The 20374-nt window shown below is 39.5% G+C and overlaps 1 protein-coding gene across 1 annotated transcript in view; it reads right to left on the bottom strand.

Moving 5' to 3' along the window:
- Positions 1 to 20374, bottom strand: part of CalpC (calpain C) — a 348733-nt gene that overhangs the window by 87898 nt on the left and 240461 nt on the right. Inside the window, exons 6-8 of the mRNA XM_045733865.2 lie at positions 9058 to 9313; positions 8669 to 8838; positions 3824 to 3996 (exon numbers count right to left, since the gene is read on the bottom strand). Coding sequence (XP_045589821.1) covers positions 3824 to 3996; positions 8669 to 8838; positions 9058 to 9313 — 599 coding nt within the window. The remainder of the gene's footprint in view (positions 1 to 3823; positions 3997 to 8668; positions 8839 to 9057; positions 9314 to 20374) is intronic.

The following is a 20374-nucleotide window of genomic DNA, read 5'->3' as shown; positions in this document are numbered from 1 at the left end:
TCAGTCCACAAGGAGACATGTATTTACAAATAGACGGAGTAGCAATGGGCTCCCCCTTAGGAGTTTTATTTGCTAATTTTTATATGGGAACCATCGAAGATAGGGTCTTCAGTAGCAGACAAAAACCAACTGTATACTGCCGTTATGTAGATGACATATTCGTAATAGTAAAAGACTCAGATGAACTAATTGACCTAAAAAGACACCTAGAGAGAGAGTCAGTACTCCGATTTACACATGAAAATAGGGAAAATAACAGTCTGCCATTCTTGGATGTACTAATAACAAAAACAGGAACCTCTTTAAGCACCAACGTATATACCAAGCCCACCAACATAGGATTATGCCAGAACGGTAGAAGTGAGTGCCCCCAAAGATACAAAGCCAGTGTTCTCAATGCTTATATTCGTCGAGCGCTTACCCACTGCTCTGAATGGAGCAACGTGAGTAGAGAGTTTGAAAGAGTAACTCAGGTATTGGTGAACAACGGATATAGCAGCGCGGAAATAAACGCTGCTATAAGAAGACACTTGGACCGTTGGTATAATTCAGAACCTAGAACAGAAACCACAACACCCCCAATAAAATTATATTACAAATCAACCATGCACAGTGAACATATAAAAGAGGAAAGAATAATGAAAGAAATAATCCGTAAAGGAGTAAAAAGCACTACTCCTAACCAAAACATAAACCTGATAATATTCTACAAAACCAAGAAGACTTCCGAACTCCTTATCAAAAACAGCCCGAAGCCGACGGAGAACCCTCTACAGCAGTCAAGCGTTGTATACATGTACACTTGCCCCCACGAAGGATGTAACCTTCAATGTAAGTACATAGGTATGACGTCGACCAAGCTGACGAGGCGTTTGACATGCCATCTTCAATCTGGTGCCCCTAGGAATCACATGAGACAAGGCCATGACATTACTCTAACAAGAGAAATGTTGAACAAGAATACTTGCATAATAGACAAAACCCAAGATTCAAGAAGATTACAAATTCTTGAGGCAATTCACATAAGAATAGAGCGACCTACCATGAACACCCAAATCACGGAACTATTTACTCTACCCACCATGAGAGTAAGGACAAGACAAGAACATATCGATGCCAACACAGAAGACAATGTCCAACATAACAGGCCAATTACACTGGATTAATCTTTGTGTTTAGATAAGAGATGCCTCGTATGGGCCAATAAGCCTTCTGCCGCCCCTATGTTTATCCCTTATGTATCCCCCCATGTTTTCACCTTCATTGTATTATCACCTGACCTAATGCGGGTATAAAATCAACTAGTATTGTAAGATCTGTTCACTTGAGAATGAACCATGGAGGTTCGAAACGTCGTGCAAATTATACAAATAAGTGTAATACACTCTATAGTAAATCACTTCTTTTCTTCACCTTAAAAGTACGAAAATGAGTTTTGGAGAACTCCTATTTCAATTAAGCCCTGATGCTAAGAAAATAGTTAGAGGGATAGAAGCCCTAAACCAGAAAATAATAAATACAGAATATGCGGTCATATTCAATGAAACATGTTTGAAAGAAAACCTGCTGCCAGTATACACCAATATATATATATATATATATATATATATATATATATATATATATATATATATATATATATATATATATATATATATATATATATATAATGTCGTACCTAGTAGCCAGAACGCACTTCTCAGCCTACTATGCAAGGCTCAATTTTCCTAATAAGCCAAGTTTTCATGAATTAATTGTGTTCCAACTACCTAACCTAACCTAACTTTTTCGGCTACCTAACCTAACCTAACCTTTAAAGATAGGTTAGGTTAGGTTAGGTAGGGTTGGTTAGGTTCGGTCATATATCTACGTTAATTTTAACTCCAATAAAAAGAAATTTACCTCATACATAATGAAATGGGTAGCTTTATCATTTCATAAGAAATTTTTTTTAGAAAATATAATAATTCAGGAAAACTTGGCTTATTAAGCAAATCGGGCCTTGCATAGTAGGCTGAGAAGTGCATTCTGGCTACTAGGTACGACATATATATATATATATATATGTCGTACCTAATAGCCAGAACGCACTTCTCAGCCTACTATTCAAGGCCTGATTTGCCTAATAAGCCAAGTTTTCATGTATTAATGTTTTTTCGTCTACCTAACCTACCTAACCTAACCTAACCTAGCTTTTTTTGGCTACCTAACCTAACCTTACCTATAAATATAGATTAGGTTAGGTTAGGTAGGGTTGGTTAGGTTCGGTCATATATCTACGTTAATTTTAAATCCAGTAAAAAGAATTGACCTCATACATAGAGAAAAGGGTTGCTTTATCATTTCATAAGAAAAAAATTATTGTAAATATATTAATTCAGGAAAACTTGGCTTATTAGGCAAATCGGGCCTTGAATAGTAGGCTGAGAAGTGAGTTCTGGCTACTAGGTACGACATATATATATATATATATATATATATATATATATATATATATATATATGCGAACAAGCCTGAATGGTCCCCAGGACATATGCAACTGAAAACTCACACCCCAGAAGTGACTCGAACCCATACTCCCAGAAGCAACGCATCTGGTATGTACAAGACGCCTTAATCCACTTGACCATCACGACCGGACATAATGAGGTGATAGCCGAGGCTATATGAACCACCCCACCGCCGGCACTCGGATAGTTATCTTGGGCATAGCATTTTACCAAATCACCTCATTCTTTGGGGCACACGTGAGGAACACAAATGCGAACAAGCCTGAATGGTCCCCAGGACATATGCAACTGAAAACTCACACCCCAGAAGTGACTCGAACCCATACTCCCAGAAGCAACGCATCTGGTATGTACAAGACGCCTTAATCCACTTGACCATCACGACCGGACTCACGTGTGCCCCAAAGAATGAGGTGATTTGGTAAAATGCTATGCCCAAGATAACTATCCTAGTGCCGGCGGTGGGGTGGTTCATATAGCCTCGGCTATCACCTCATTATGTCCGGTCGTGATGGTCAAGTGGATTAAGGCGTCTTGTACATACCAGATGCGTTGCTTCTGGGAGTATGGGTTCGAGTCACTTCTGGGGTGTGAGTTTTCAGTTGCATATGTCCTGGGGACCATTCAGGCTTGTTCGCATTTGTGTTCCTCACGTGTGCCCCAAAGAATGAGGTGATTTGGTAAAATGCTATGCCCAAGATAACTATCCGAGTGCCGGCGGTGGGGTGGTTCATATAGCCTCGGCTATCACCTCATTATGTCCGGTCGTGATGGTCAAGTGGATTAAGGCGTCTTGTACATACCAGATGCGTTGCTTCTGGGAGTATGGGTTCGAGTCACTTCTGGGGTGTGAGTTTTCAGTTATATATATATATATATATATATATATATATATATATATATATATATATATATATATATATATATATATATATATATATATATATATATATATATATATTTATATTAAAATGTGTGAAACCTATCTAATTTGTTTACCTAAATGAATTTTAGGGGTTCAGTTCCAAGGCCTATTATCAGCTCTATGAGAAATATAATATTTTCTCAAAATATTACTATGAGAAAATAATAATATTTTCCATTATTCAAAAGATGGGTATGGGGTGAATAAAAGATGGGTATGGGGTGAATAAATATAAATGAACAAAACAATAAAAATGAACACCTAAATTAATATGTAAAATATTTGCCTGAATGTTATCCAGACTGGTAACAATAAATCCAAATTTCCAAAATACATGGACAATTATTATTTCATAATAAATAAATAAATAAGTGTGGTTATATCTTACCCGGGTTGTTCCTACAGCCACCAGCGGTAACACCTTTCTGCCAGGCTCCTTGATACACCCGTGACGTCCAAGGATTTTTGTGTCTGAGAGATGGCTCATCTCTTGATGTTTCTCCGTCTAAATGGATGACCTCAAGTTGAGAAAATGTCCGTACAAAGTCACTATACGCCATCCTGTACGAGGAAAATAATATTTAATAACTTGGTATGTGAAATATTTATGCATAATGTAATGTACAGTACAGCCTTCAAAATCTGTACAACAGTCACCATTCCTGTTATCTGACTAGCACAGGTCCAAAACCAATTGTACACAACAAGTTGGTCAGGTATGCAAACATACCCTCCCGTCCTGAAAATATTTTACCTCTGTCCAAAAATACATCGCACACTGATTCACTAAATTTGTTTATTTTTATTTTATTTATATATACAAGAGTTTTTACATTCTTTTAAAGCCACTAGGACGCATACATTTTGAGCAGGTGCTTAATCCTCTTTTTTTTTTTTTTTTTTTTTTTGAGATATATAGAAGAGTTGTTACATTCTTGTAGAGCCACTAGTACGCGTAGCGTTTCGGGCAAGTCCTTAATCCTATGGTCCCTGGAATACGATCCCCTGCCGCGAAGAATCGTTTTTTCATCCAAGTACACATTTTACTGTTGCGTTAAACAGAGGCTACAGTTAAGGAATTGCGCCCAGTAAATCCTCCCCGGCCAGGATACGAACCCATGACATAGCGCTCGCGGAACGCCAGGCGAGTGTCTTACCACTACACCACGGAGACTGCTAAATTTTTCTTTTTTTAAAACTGCTGATTTTCTCCAGAATATGTCTCAATAAATTGCTTAACAAGCAGGTACCCATTCACTGCTGGGTGAACAGAGGCTACAGTTAAGGATTGGAGCCCAGTTAATCCTCCCCAACCAGTATATGAACTCAGGCCAGAGCGCTTGCAAAGCACCTGGCAAATGCGTTACCACTGTGCCACAGAGACTGTGCCCATGAGGAAATATTGTGAAATATATCAGAATATTGTACAGGTAAACAGTACACAATAAATGAATATTATAAAGTACAATATAAGAGGTCCAAGTGTTTCTCCACATACGGTCTTGGAATGACATCTAGGCAAGTATGATGATGTTAAATGAGGAAAGAGGTGGATATTAAGGCTCCAAGCTCATATTGTGGAGGAAGAATATGCAGTCTCCGTGGTGTAGTGGTAAGACACTCGCCTGGCGTTCCGCGAGCGCTATGTCATGGGTTCGTATCCTGGCCGGGGAGGATTTACTGGGCGCAATTCCTTAACTGTAGCCTCTGTTTAACGCAACAGTAAAATGTGTACTTGGATGAAAAAACGATTCTTCGCGGCAGGGGATCGTATTCCAGGGACCGTAGGATTAAGGACTTGCCCGAAACGCTACGCGTACTAGTGGCTGTACAAGAATGTAACAACTCTTCTATATATCTCAAAAAAAAAAAAAAAAAAAAAAAAAAAAAAAACTCTCTGCAAGCCATAAGAGAAAGTTTCAAGAGTTTTGCTTTCATTCTATTTTAGTTTTTTCAAAACTGTGCATAAACTATGAAATCCCCTCATGTACTAAGTACCAAAATCTGATTTTTCTCTATACTGTAAACTTAAAAACATCCCCTTTTCTGCATTACTCTCACTTTATGTATGAGAAGCAAAGATCATATCATAACATAGAAAACAAAACAAAGTAGCTTTGTCATGTTTTTTCCAAGTCCATAAATATCATAATTATGTACTGTACTATTACATCTTTTATTCTTTTTTTAAAGATATTCTCTACAAGCTCCCTCAATTCAAATAGTTTATCAAGTGAAGCAAGCACAGTATGTAGCAGGATACTGATCAAGACAATACAGAATATTACTTTGCTATACACTGTTTTGTATATTTTGATGTACACTTTGTAAATTAATGCCACTATAATTCTTACACTCACTACATTATCCTTTATTGTTATGCATTCAATCATTGCTTCTTTCACAATCCTCTGGTACAGTACCACTACAGTATTAGCCTTAAATTCATTATGTAAACCTACAATTCAAATTTTAACTTAAATGACCCAGCAGGTCATTTGGTTAATTCTGGATAAAGGACGGCCCGTTGTGCCTGCTATTTTCCATTACAAGTCTGAAGGTGGTTCATTGCCTTTGCTACATGGTAATGATCATTCTCTCTGCCTGTGTCATGCTGCCTGTTAGGTAGATGACTCTTACGACCCCAAATCCTGTGGGGTTTAATCCCCACGAGTTTTGATCCTGCCACTGAAGTAGAGACATTTCAGGCAGCTGCCACATTACAGGGTAAGTTTGACAGGTTTCAGCATTCACGGCTTTATGCTCGGGAGGTGGTCCTGGAATTACTCCGTGTGATATTTAGGGATCCAGAACTGGAGGTGCTGGGGATCTCCACCTTGGCTCCAGCCATGACTCCACTTCCTTCCCAGGCAGGTGTGGTTCGCCCTGCTTCAGTTCCTTCCCCAGCTTCTGGCTCCAAAATGTTTGAGGGTTTGAGAGTCTGGGCCAGGTTTAGCTATGGGTGTAGGCCAGCAAGTTCTGAGGGTTGGCTTTTCCTTCTCAAGTGCAGAGGTAGTCGAGCCATCTAGTCCCATCAAGATCATGGAATTTTTTCCTTCACAACTGCATACTTTTTCTATACTTTCTCCTTTGGAGAACATCTTTCTTTCCCAGGCAATGGATGATAACTTTGGCTCTGCTCCGGAGCTTTTATTGCAGGCTCCCGGTGCAGGGAGCAACCCAATTTGGGCTCTGGCTCTGCTCCGGAGCTTTTATTGCAGGCTCCCGGTGCAGGGAGCAACCCAATTTGGGCTCTTGGAGGTTCTTAGATTTTCAAGCTCAACAAGTCACAATGTAGGACTGAAAACAGGAGATGCTTTATCACCCACAGGGTTATTTACCCATGGAACTGCCTACCTACCAAAGCCGTAACTGCCAAAACTGTGTGGAGTTTTAAATATACCCAGGAAAGAACATCAAGGCAAATTGGGGGGGGGGACTTTCCACAAGCCGCCGGCTTCCTGTCCTCGTTGAAGCTACTGGGGTAGTGGCCTTCAGGTAAACCAGGTAAATCAGGAGTTGGCTGGTTTCCGGAGGGTTCTTTGGTTACTGATGCTTGGTTCATTTGGCCAGGGACACATCATTTGTTGTGTCCGGTGACAGCAATTCGTCGCTACATGTATGCAACCACCTCGGCTTCAGTGGACGCTCCGAGTTGATTTGGTCTCCTTGGTCCCCCGTTTCTAGCCTCATATTTCTCAGGTGTTCCACAGTGTTATCAAGGCCCCCATGATATTCACAAATATGCTGTACTCGCAATGGTCTTTTCTAATATTATGAATATATCTTAGGAGGATATTTGGGCTGGGGGGGGGGGGGGGGTTTGGCAGACTAACAGGAGTCATGGCGGCAAGGTAATGTCTCTGGTCCTCTTTAGTCCTGAACTCATCTAATTATACTCACCTAATTGTGGATGTGGGGGTTAAGTTTCAGCCCTTTGATCCCGCCTCTCAACTGTCAATCAATCGGTGTATAGATTCCTGAGCTTATTGAGCTCTAATCATATCTACATTTCAAACTGTGTATGGAGTCTGCCTCAACCACACCACTTCCTGGGTCGTGTTTTTCAGTCATTGGTCTCTACTTTGACTTAGTGCCTGCTACCTTGCCTCCTCTGTTATGTCTCTCAATTTTTTGTTTGTTTGTGGGTATTTAGCTACAGGTGCTCACCATCGGCTCCCCAGAAAACCATAATTGAATGTAATGAAACGGCTCTTTCTGGTAGAGCACCAGTGGATCCCTATCTCTCTCCCTGCTTTCCATGTTCATTGCAATGTTTTATCTGCTCCTGAACTGATCTGATAGCCGATGCCAGATTAAGCTCTGACCCGCCTGATAATGGTATTCAGTACTTACAAGTTCTAGCTAGTTTTGAGTGTTTTGTTTAATTTGAATTGTGTGCGAGTTATTTGGGAGTTTATGGCTTTTGAGTCTTGTGAACCCAGCAGTTGTCTATAAAGCTTCGCTGACTTTCTGGATGCTTTCCCAGTGAAATAGTGGAATGCCATCTGCTCCCTGTGCTTCGTGTGAGGGGGTCAGGTTCTGGCACTGGCACCCGGTAGGTCAAATGAACCCAATTGTATTTGACGTGACTGGTAGATTGGAGCAATCTCAGTAAGATAGCTAGAGGAAGCCACCTTGAGGCTTTCCCAGAAAGACATTTCATTACATCCTACAATTTTTATTAATATCATCATTCTCATTATTATTATTACTATTGAGAAAATCCATAGGGGCTGTGATGAGGATTTGAACCTATGCACTGGACATTCCCAGGCACACGCCCTAGACAATCAGGCCACAAGCCATGTCTTGACCTAGTTGTCTGGTGTGTGTGCCTTGGAATGTCCAGCACATGGGTTCGAATGCAGGCGATGATTCACAATAACGTGGCTGAAGTATGTTGACCAGACCACACACTAGAAATTGAAGGGACGACGACGTTTCGGTCCGTCCTGGACCATTCTCAAGTCGACCGAAACGTCGTCGTCCCTTCAATTTCTAGTGTGTGGTCTGGTCAACATAGGTTCGAATCCTTATTACAACTTCTATGGATCTTCTGGTTTATTCATCATATTAGTATGATTACTCTCTGTGTATTATTATTATTATGAGTATTTTTTATTTATTTTAATACTGAACAGAAAAGTCTGCATTAATTTGTGTTTTGTTAAACTCCTTTAACTGCAGAGGTGTAAAATTTGCATTATGACAAAGATTTTCATGTCCTTACCAAAACTCTCCATCAGGCATATATTTGAGGTTGAGTCTCTCTTTTTCATGGGGTGGCACTTCATCCCACTCCGGTGCAGCCCTACCCCACGCCCCGAGGTATTCTGCGCTTGTTCCAAGTGGCGTTCGTAATTTCACTAAGGTCACTTGCTCCCCACTGTAGCGCTCCACCTGTGATAAACACACACTTTAAAACCATATTATCAACAACTCCAATATACTGTATTATTACTCAAGGTCATTAGTTATGGAGCTACATAGAGCCGTACCATTACTTTACATAATACTAAAACCAAACAACACATTAGTGTCTAACATTAAAATAATTTGAGAAAGCAAAATTGAACAGTTTATACAAAAAGACTGTTGATTATGGTTAGAGGAACAAACCTTCTCAATACAGTAGACTCTGTAGTTGATACCCATGACAATGCCACTGGCAAGCTTCTCTGAGTGCACCTTGGAATGTGTAGGGGCAGTGACAACGGCAGTGACAATGGAGGTCAGGTCAAGTAGTTTGGCCAAGAGTCGTCCACACGTGGTTGGGTCTGACCGCAGGCTCACTGACTCGGCAATCCCACCAGTGAAATCTGAGAGGCCATCCAGAGATGTCCCATACTTCAGTGCTTCGTATGACCCATGGAGTCTGAAATATAATAATACAAATAATAGTAATAATAACACTTTTTATGCAAAAGAAGGTACAATGGGATTGTGAGATGACATAAGATTGGTATTTTTACATTCTTGCAAAGCCATTAATATGCATAGCATTTCGGGCAGGTCCTGAATCTGCAACCCGTTCTCGCAAATTCGTAAAGTCAATATTGACTTATTAACTACGTGCATAGGTGATATACTAAACATAATAGTTTCCCTTAAAAAGATTCATAGAAAACACCGACCTTACCTAACCTTGTTAGTATCTTAAGATAAGCATCTTAGTGCTTCGTAATTACAATTATTACTTAACCTATACCTATTATAGGTTAGGTTATTATTGTAATTACGAAGCAATAAGATGCTTATCTTAACATACTAAGTAGGTTAGGTAAGGTCGGTGTTTTCTATGAATCTTTTTAAGGGAAACTATTATGTTAAGTATGTCACCTATGCACATATTTAATAAGTCAATATTGACTTATTAAATTTGCGAGAACGGGTTGCAACCTAACATACCAGGTAAGATGGAAAGGTACATTGTAGCAAGGTTTTATATCAACAAATAACTATAATATAAATTGAGAGGTGATTACACTGGTGAAAATATATGTCTTAAATACTAATATTGACGAAGTGGGCAGCACAAGATGAAGTGTGAGTTTGAAGCACAAGGAAGGAAACTATAGGGATGATTTCTTTTATTTTTTGGTTTCACTTTTGAATAGGTCATAGTTGGATAATTTTTTAAATCATTAGGGAGTGAGTTCCATAGACTGGGTTCTTTCATTTGCATGGAGTATTTATTTTATTTATTTATTTTTTTTTTTGAGATATATAGAAGAGTTGTTACATTCTTGTACAGCCACTAGTACGCGTAGCGTTTCGGGCAAGTCCTTAATCCTATGGTCCCTGGAATACGATCCCCTGCCGCGAAGAATCGTTTTTTCATCCAAGTACACATTTTACTGTTGCGTTAAACAGAGGCTACAGTTAAGGAATTGCGCCCAGTAAATCCTCCCCGGCCAGGATACGAACCCATGACATAGCGCTCGCGGAACGCCAGGCGAGTGTCTTACCACTTCACCACGGAGACTGCATGGAGTATTTACCCTGATTTAGTTTCACTCTGGGAATATCAGAGATATTTATTTCTGGTTAGGTGCTCATGGGTTCTATTGCACCTATCACGGAAAAGTTTCAGATCAAGATTAGCATTTAGGAACACAGATCTGTACATGTAAAGAGCACATGAGAATGTGTGGAGTTTATGTTTAGCATGTTAAGTCCCTTAAACAGAGGGGCGGTGTGTTGTCTGAAAACAGAGTTTGTTACAGTTCTGATAGCAGATCTTTGCCGAGTGATGATGGGCTTGATGTTATTTGCAGTGGTTGAACCCCATGCACAGATACCGTATGTAAGATAGGGATTGATTACCGCATAGTATGAGAGCAGAGCAGAGTGGGGAACATAATACTGTATCTGATTTTAGAGAGTATACCGACTGTTTCTGAGACTTTTTTGGCTATGTGTTGTATGTGGGTGCTGAAGTTCAGTCTCTTGTCCATGTATGGGCCAAGGAACTTTCCCTCAGTTTTATTACTAATGTTAACATTGTCTATCTGAAGCTGAATTTGATTTGAAGATTTACTACAAAATAAAATGTAGTAGGTCTTTGCTATGTTTAATGTGAGTTTGTAATTACCTAAGTGTAGTTACAGGATGAGAGCTATGCTCGTGGTGTCCTGTCTTCCCAGCACTCTTTGTCATATAACGCTTTGAAATTACTGACGGTTTTGGCCTCCACCACCTTCTCACCTAACTAGTTCCAACCGTCTACCACTCTGTTTACAAAAGTGAATTTTCTTATATTTCTCCGCCAGCTTTGTTTCGTTAGTTTAAATCTATGACCTCTTGTTCTTGAAGTTCCGGGTCTCAGGAATTCTTCCCTATCAATTTTATCGATTCCTGTTATTATTTTGTATGTAGTGATCATATCACCTCTTTTTCTTCTATCTTCTAGTTTTTGCATATTTAATGCCTCTAACCTCTCCTCGTAGCTCTTGTCCTTCAGTTCTGGGAGCCACTTTGTGGCATGTCGTTGCACCTTTTCCACTTTGTTGATGTGCTTCTTAAGATATGGGCACCATATAACCACTGCATATTCCAGCTTTGGTCTAACAAAAGTCGTGAACAATTTCTTTAGTATTTCTCCATCCATGTATTTAAAAGCAATTCTGAAGTTGGAAAGTGTAGCATAGGCTCCTCGCATAATGTTCTTAATGTGGTCCTCAGGTGACAGTTTTCTATCTAGAACCACCCCTAGATCCCTTTCTTTGTTAGAATTCTTTAAAGATTTCTCACATAATTTATAGGTTGTGTGGGGTCTATGTTCTCCAATTCCACATTCCATAACATGGCATTTATTCACATTAAATTCCATTTGCCAAGTGTTTTATTTATTTATTTATATATAAATATATATATATATAAATATATATATATATATATATATATATATATATATATATATATATATATATATATATATATATATATATATATATATGACAATGTCAGACCACGGAGGAAAAAATGAAACAGGAAATTTCCTTAAGTACTTTCGTATATTAAATACATCTTCAGAAGGTGAAGATGTATTTAACTTTCACTTTCACCTTCTGAAGATGTATTTAATATACGAAAGTACTTAAGGAAATTTCCTGTTTCATTTTTCCTCCGTGGTCTGACATTGTCACATTCTTAATCACGTGTTTATTTTCGTGATATACACACACACACATATATATATATATATATATATATATATATATATATATATATATATATATATATATATATATATATATATATATATGTGTGTGTGTGTGTATATCACGAAAATAAACACGTGATTAAAAATGTGACAATGTCAGACCACGGAGGAAAAATGAAACAGGAATTTCCTTAAGTACTTTCGTATATTAATACATCTACAGTAGGACTCCTTCTGAAGATGTATTAATATACGAAAGTACTTAAGGAAATTCCTGTTTCATTTTTCCTCCGTGGTCTGACATTGTCATATATATATATATATATATATATATATATATATATATATATATATATATATATATATATATATATATATATATATATATATATATATACAAGAAAGTACATTGGGATTGTGAGGATACATAGCATAGTACTGTAATTACATTCTTGTGAAGCCACTAGTACGCGCAGCTTTTCGGGCAGGTCCTTAATCTAAGAAAATTTTTAGTAGGTAAATACTTGCAAAATTTATAAAAATGATAGCAAGTACATATCAAGAAAAAAAATGAGAGAAATTTGCAGGTATATTAAAGCACATAGGTAACTCAGAGTTGCTCCATATACTTATTTTGTCCAAGTCTTCTTGAAGGGCTTGACAATCATATAGGTTTCTTATCTTCCCTATTATCTTAGCATCATCAGCAAACATGTTCATGTAATTCTGTATTCCCACTGGTTGATCGTTTATGTAGACAATGAATATTACCGGTGCAAGAACTGAACCCTGTGGTACTCCACTTGTGACATTCCTCCAATCTGATACCTTGCCTCTGATTACGGCCCTCATTTTTCTGTCAGTTAGGAAATTTTTCATCCATGATAGAAGCTTACCTGTCACCCCTCCAATATGTTCCAGTTTCCAGAACAACCACTTATGGGGAACTCTGTCGAAAGCCTTTTTTAGGTCCAGATAGATGAAGTCAACCCAACCATCTCTTTCCTGTAAAATCTCTGTGGCTCGATCATAAAAATTGAGTAAGTTCATTACACAGGATCTTCCAGATCGAAAACCATACTGTCTGTCTGATATTATATTGTTTTTCTCCAGGTGTTCTACCCATTTAGTTTTAATTATTTTTTCCAATATTTTGACTATTACACTTGTCAGTTATACAGGTCTATAATTAAGGGGGTCTTCCCTGCTTCCACTTTTGTAGACTGGAACTATGTTACGTAGCCTTTTTCCACATATCAGCTACAACTCCTGTACACAGGGATGTTTGAAAAATCACTTGAAGTGAAATGCTGAGCTCAGGTGCACATTCTCTCAGAACCCATGGTGAAACTCCATCTGGACCAACTGCTTTGTTCTTACTTAGCTCCTTGAGCATTTTTTGCACTTCATCTCTAGACACCTCTATGTGCTCTATGTTGTTCCCTGGAATTCTTATTGTGTCTGGTTCCCTGAAGATTTCATTTTGTACAAACACACTTTGGAACTTTTCGTTTAGTGTTTTACACATTTCCTTTTCATTTTCTGTGAATCTATTTCCCATTTTCAACCTCTGAATATTATCCTTTACCTGCAATTTGTTGTTTATGAATTTATAGAATAGAGCTGGTTCTGTTTTACATTTGTCTGCAATCCCTTTTTCAAAATTTCTTTCTGATTTTCTCCTCACTGCCGTGTAGTTGTTTCTCGCATCTTTGTATCGCTGGTATGTTTGGGGGTTTTGCCTTTTCCTGTATTGATTCCATTTTTGTGTCTTTTGGTCTCTGGCCCTCTCGCAATTTCTATTGAACCAATCCTGTTTCCTAGTTCTGCATCTCTGTTTTGGTATAAATTTTTTTGACCCTTTATCATATATTTCACAAAACTTGACATACATCTCATTCACTTTCGTGTCTAGCATCAAGTCTGTCCAATTATACTCACTAAAAAAATTTCTAAGGTGACCATAATGTCCTCTCCTGAAGTCATTTTTTTCAACTGCTTCAACCTCCTTATTTTCTTCCAGATTATAACTCATTGCATACTTTATTCCCAAAAAGACATGGTCACTTTTACCCAAGGGAGGAAGGTACTGAATGTCAAATATCTCTTCCTCCTTCCAGGTAAATATCAAATCTAGCATGGAGGGAACGTCCCCTTCCTTCATCCTCGTAGCTTGTTTAACATGTTGATACAAGAATGTTTCCAGGATGAGGTCTACAAATTTACAGGTGCAAAAATCTTCTGTTTTAGCTTCATATGCTTCCCAGTCTATGGATTTCAAGTTGAAGTCGCCGACTATCAACAGTCGTGATCTATCATTATCCACTCTCACTATAATCTCTCTCATTATTGTTATAAGACCTTCTCGTTTACTATCTAGCTCCTCCTTTGACCATATGCTGCTTGGCGGTGGACTATATGCATTTATGATCATTAGTTTATCATCCTCATGGCAGATCTCTAGTGCTATTATGTCAACTTCTTGTGGATTTTCAGTCATTATTTCGTTCACCTTTAGGTGTTCTTTCACCAGCACAGCAACGCCACCGCCTTTCCTAATTTTTCTGTCCCATCTCCAAATTGAGTGGCCCCTTGGGAATATGACCTCATTTAAAATAACATCTTCAAGTTTTGTCTCCGTGAGTGCAACAATGTCTGGTGTCTGCAGCTGTATTACATCACTTAACTCCAGTATCTTCGATCTCACTCCGTCTATGCTGGTGTATGCAATCTTCAGGAACTTGTTCCCCCTCTCCTTATTCTTCACTCCCCCTCTCCCTATTGATTTTGTTGGTTTGCCTTTATGTATAACTTTACTGGCCTGCCTACCCCTATCACTTTGTAGAAAAAAAAATTGATTTCTTCTTCATTCCTGCTCTCATTTAAACGTTTTGCCTCGGCGAGGTTCAGTTTCAACTTCTCTCTGTCTTCTTTTGAAAGATCTCGTCTTAACGACCACACTTTCCCATCCTCATCACTTTGTAATTTTCAAGCATTCCTTAGTACTTCTTCCATCTGTTTGGCACCGTTTAGGGTGATCCTCAAAGGTCGATCTTTCCCTTTTACGTACCTGCCTATTCTCCTGTAGTCGCACACATTCTCTCTGTTTGTAAGACCTTCCACGAGGCCAACAATTTTATCTACTACTTTCGCTTCTTCTACAGCTCTTTCTGATCTAGATGTTATCTCCTTTTCTTTGCTACCAAAATTTATCAGGGACTTACTCCGATCAACTGTGGTTTGCACCAACTTCGGGTTAGATGCCAATTCTTTTCTCACTTCCAGCCTAATGTTTGTTTTATCCTGGTTGCTGCAGTGTTTGGCTTCCTTTACTGCTTCTTAATTTTTTTCCTTCTCCTTGGTCACTTGTGCATAGGTGAGTTGCATATCTTTCTTGCACTGTTCTATTCCCTGTGTAACTTCCTCCATCTGTGCTGACAAAAGTTATTTCCCCTGTTGAATTTCCTTTCCTAACCTATTGTAGTCATTTATGTTTAAATTTCCTTTAACTTCTGCCAAAGCTATTTTTAAGAGTTTATTTTCTTCTTCCATGGCTTTGCAATTTGTTTCCAATTGATTCTTATCCTTGCGCAAGTCTTTCACTAAACCCTCAAGACATAAAACTTTGCTATTTCAATGGTCATTACTTTCTTTCATTTTACTAATTATTTCTACATGAGGGTTCACAATAGTATCTAATTTTACCAACTTGTTGTGTAGACTGCTAATATCAATGCTTTCTTCACTGAATCCCACAAAATCAAGCTCTGTTTTGTTTTTCCTCTTGCCGGCCGCCATCTTGAATGTTCTTCTCTGCACTGTAAACACTAGGGGCATCTTTTTCTCATCCAATTTTTCCCTTCCCTTAGCACATTCCTGTTATCTCACCTATTTTTCCAAAGCACTATACCTTTATGTTCTCTGGGACACCACTCACTACCATCAACCTGTACTACAATACTTTGGATTGTTGAAATATGCTGGAGCTTCTCTGATGCAAGTGTTGACCCTAGGGGGGTCACCCTTATCCTTGTTGGTAGAAATCCACGAGTGGACTTTTTTTAATCCATTATTTACAATATTATTTAATGTGGGGATCAGAATAGATGAAGGTAGTATCATCAGCAAATAGTATAGGTTTAAGAATATCAGAGACATTAGGCAGATCATTGATGTATATAAGAAATAGGAAAGGTCGTAAGATGCTGTCGTGTGGCACTCCTACAGTTAATGGTAGAGTCGGGGAGGTTATGTTATGTTGTTGATGGCTACATATTGACGTCTGTCACTGAGATAGGGACGAATATAGCCCAGAACAAAGCCTAACAAGTTTAAAATCGACAATCGAATCGACAAATCACAATCGACTTGAGAATGGTCCAGGACGGACCGAAACGTCGTCGTTCCTTCAATTTCTAGTGTGTGGTCTTGTCAACAAGGCCTAACAAGGCCTCAGAAACCATAGTGGTAACGTTTAAGTAAGAGATAGTTATGGTTTACAGTATCAAAAGGCCTTTCTCAGGTTAATGAAAATGCCCATTGGGAACTCATTTTTGTGAAGGGCTGTGTAGATTATATTAAGCATATTAATAATGGCATCACTGGTACTCTTTTGGGAATGGAAGCCAAACTGGCAGGGACTTAGTATGTTGAGTTTTAAAAGGTAGGAAAAAAGCTGTTTGTAAATTATTTTCTCAAATATTTAAAACAATACAGTGCAGGTAAAACAAATCCACAAGGGCTGTGTCGAGGATTAGAATCTACGTTCACTGTGTAAAATCCTTGTTTGTGTCTCGGAGAGGCTGCAGGATCTAAGTAAATTCAGTAGAATTTCTGGTTGCAGTTCTTTTACCATGTCGTAGCTCAGTCGATTAAATCAGCGTCTGGGATGCTCTCGGATGTAGGTTCGAATCCTCGTCACAGCCCTTGTGGATTTGTTCATTTGATACATCACGCTATTGTGATTTCTGTGTGTAGTGCAGTATAGGTAGATTTGATATTGGTCTGTAATTGTTTATGTCAGCTGTCTCACCTCCTTTATGAACTGGCATTACTCTTGCTTTTTTAAGGATATCAGAAAAAGTATGACACTAGAGATTTGTTAAATAGGAGAGCTATGGGTGGTGCAAGAGCAGGAGCAGCACTCCTATATATTATGGACGGTATTTCACTAATGTTCCCAGCTTTGGTTTCAAGTGATTGAATTATGGATATAATGTCTGTCAGGCTGACTGATAAAAGGAGGAGAGAGTTAGGATAGCTGCCGGTGAGATATGTAATAACATGTGTCTGGGTCTCTGGGATTTTTCTGGCAAGGTTTGTACCAGCTGATGAAAAGAAGCTATTGAATTCAGTTGCAATATCGAAGTCTGTTGTAAGTGTGTAACCATCTTTGGAGAGTTTTATCTGCTTGTTATGTGATTGTTGATTAGGCCCTAGGATGTTAGAGATGGCTTTCCATGTACTTTTAATATTTCTTTTGGCTTCTTGAAATCTATTCTCATGACAGGAAAGTTTGGCTATTATAATTATACTGGTAAGCATTGATGAGTATCACTTAACATCTTTTGTAACTAGGCCAATCCTATGTTTTTTTTCATATTCATGTTTCTTGATGACTGCTTTAAGTATGTCACTTGTGAGTCAGGTTGACCAGACCACACACTAGAAATTGAAGGGACGACGACGTTTCGATCTGTCCTGGACCATTCTCAAGTCGATTGTGAGTCAATCGACTTGAGTCGATTGACTCACAATCTTGTGAGTCAGGTTTATTTATTCTTTTGGAAGTTACTTCCTTGGTGAGGAGAGGACAGTGAGTGTTGTAGAGGCTTAGAGCTTTGGAGAGAAAGATGTCACCTAATGAATTTATATCCTGTGTATTATTGAATTCAGATTCCCAGTTTATATTGGGAAGTGCATTTATGGGGCTTGTTATTGCTGCTTTGCTGTGTAGTCTACAGGTATGTTTATTGGTAACTGAGGGTGTTATGTCCTTGTTTGCTGAGAGGACGGTAGGATAGTGATCAGTTGTTGTCAGTGATTATACCAGAGACAAGGGAGGGGGGGCTGTTATATTAGTCTATATGTGGTCCAGGGTTGTAACAGATGTTTGAGTAAGTCATGTGGTCTTGGTGATTGTGAGGATGAGCATACAGGCGTTCATGCTCTTTACGAAGTATTCGACTTAGGGGCTATTTTGTTGACAAAGGCCAATGTTGAAGTCTCCTCCTAAGATGATGTGATTTTTGTTGAGTTTGTTGTTTATGATTAGGTTCCTTATATTATCAGAGAATGCAGTTGTATTAGTATTGAGAAATCTATAAATAGCTCCAATAGTTATTGACAATTTAAGGGATTTGACAGAACTGAGCAAAGGTATATTCACAGTAGTCATCTCAACTGCTAATAACACTTATGCAAGTAAAGTTATCTTGATAATAGACACCTGTACCACCTCCTTTTTTTATCAGGCCTGTAGTAGTGAATGGCTGTATATCCGGCTAAGTTGTTTATTTGGGTATGGTCTTTACTTAGCCATATTTCTGTTAAAATAATGAAAGATAGTTTAGAGCCCACTGCTTCAAGTGGCGCATTGATGTCATCAAGATATTTTACAAGTTATCTGACATTTTGGTTGAATACTGATAAGCTAGTGTGACCGGCCGGACCAACCAAGCATCAATGGCCCACGGGGACCCTCCGGAAAGCCGCTTTCTCGTTCTTCACCAGAAAAGGGGAGACGGCTGCAACCGAACAAACCGACCACCAGGACCAAAGTAGCAGAGACCCCTGCACCGGAGGAGAGCATGAAGCTCACCAACCCGACCCCCAGAGGCCAATGCCAACAGAAACAGGGACTTGGAAAAACAATCTTGAGCGAAAGGGGCCAACGCAAACCGAGGAGAAGACAGAAAAGAAAGCACCCGATCCTAGTTTCAGGATGGCTCAGGCAGCGCATGAGCAGGCCAGAGGTGAAACAAAGCACGAAAAAGCTTACAGAATGTGGCGTAAGTGACATCCACCCAAAACACAAGCTGGAGCGGCTCCGCTAGCGCCACACGATACGAGGTGACAGTATTCGGCATTACATAACGATCCTGAAAAAGCCAAGATATAAAGGACAAAACAACCCGATCAGAAATAGAAGACAACCAATGAAGGGACAGAAAATGGCGACAAGAACAGCAGGAAACTTCATACTGCTGCCGAGACAAAGCTCGCAGGTGGGACACCATAAAAAAAGCCACCTGATCACCATACAAGCGGTGATATACTCATGTCAAAAAGACCAGACGCAAAGAGTGGAGGAGTAGACCAAATCAGTCGTGTACCGGATTGGTCTGATCTGCTGAAAGAGGCGGAGCTGCGGAAAACACACCAGGTTTGGACACCAAGCAAGCAGCACCTGAAACCAAAGCTAGGGCGGCCACCAAGGGGCCAGAAGAACAAGATTCCCGTGGTAAGACTCCAAACGAGCCAGAATCCAAGGCAACAGCTGGACCCGAAGAGGTACAGGTAATCCCACCTCGACCAGTCCTGCCGAAAGGCGTCAACCGCGACAGCTCCGCAGTCAAGGATGAGTGCCACATATATCAGGAGATGCCAAGACCACTGCGACATGAAGAGGTCCACCTCTGAAGGAGTTGGCATCGACCGTCCATTCCGTAGACAGAGGAATGAATCAAGACAGGCTGTCGCCAGGACGTTGGACACTCCCTGGATATGAACCGCATGGAGATCCAAACCCAAACCAGCAGACAAGTCACTAGAAGCGACCAGCCCCAAAGAGCCAAGGACTGAAGAGAAGCCCCGCGCTTCAGACAATGAACCACCGGAGAGCAAGGGAGTATGCAGAGGCTAGGTAACCTAGGTAACAATGTAACCTAGGTTACCCAGCCTGCACTAGGCAACAAGCGGCTAATTAAGACAAGGCAGAGATAGGCTCAGTCAGTTCAGACAAATCACATCGGGAGAGGAATTTATTGAGGCTATCCACACTCGATATCACAAAAGTTTTTCCCTGTAGGAGCCTCCCTCACTTTTATTATGCCATCTTTAACATAGCACTGATGGATCGTTCCTTCTTTTTGTTTACGGACTTGCGGCAGATGGCTGAGGAGTTCCTGCCTTGTCCTCGCCAGCTTGGCACTCCTTGGTGTACACCTTGTTAGAGGCTACTGCTGCCTGGACAAGATCGGATTTTAGGGAATGAGTAGATAGTTTTAGGCAAAATTTTCTTTGATTTTGACGTGCTGGATTCATTTTGCC

This window comes from Procambarus clarkii, chromosome 1 (genome assembly GCF_040958095.1).
Source record: "Procambarus clarkii isolate CNS0578487 chromosome 1, FALCON_Pclarkii_2.0, whole genome shotgun sequence".
Classification (NCBI taxonomy): domain Eukaryota; kingdom Metazoa; phylum Arthropoda; class Malacostraca; order Decapoda; family Cambaridae; genus Procambarus; species Procambarus clarkii.
This window is presented reverse-complemented; position numbering and strand designations above follow the sequence as displayed.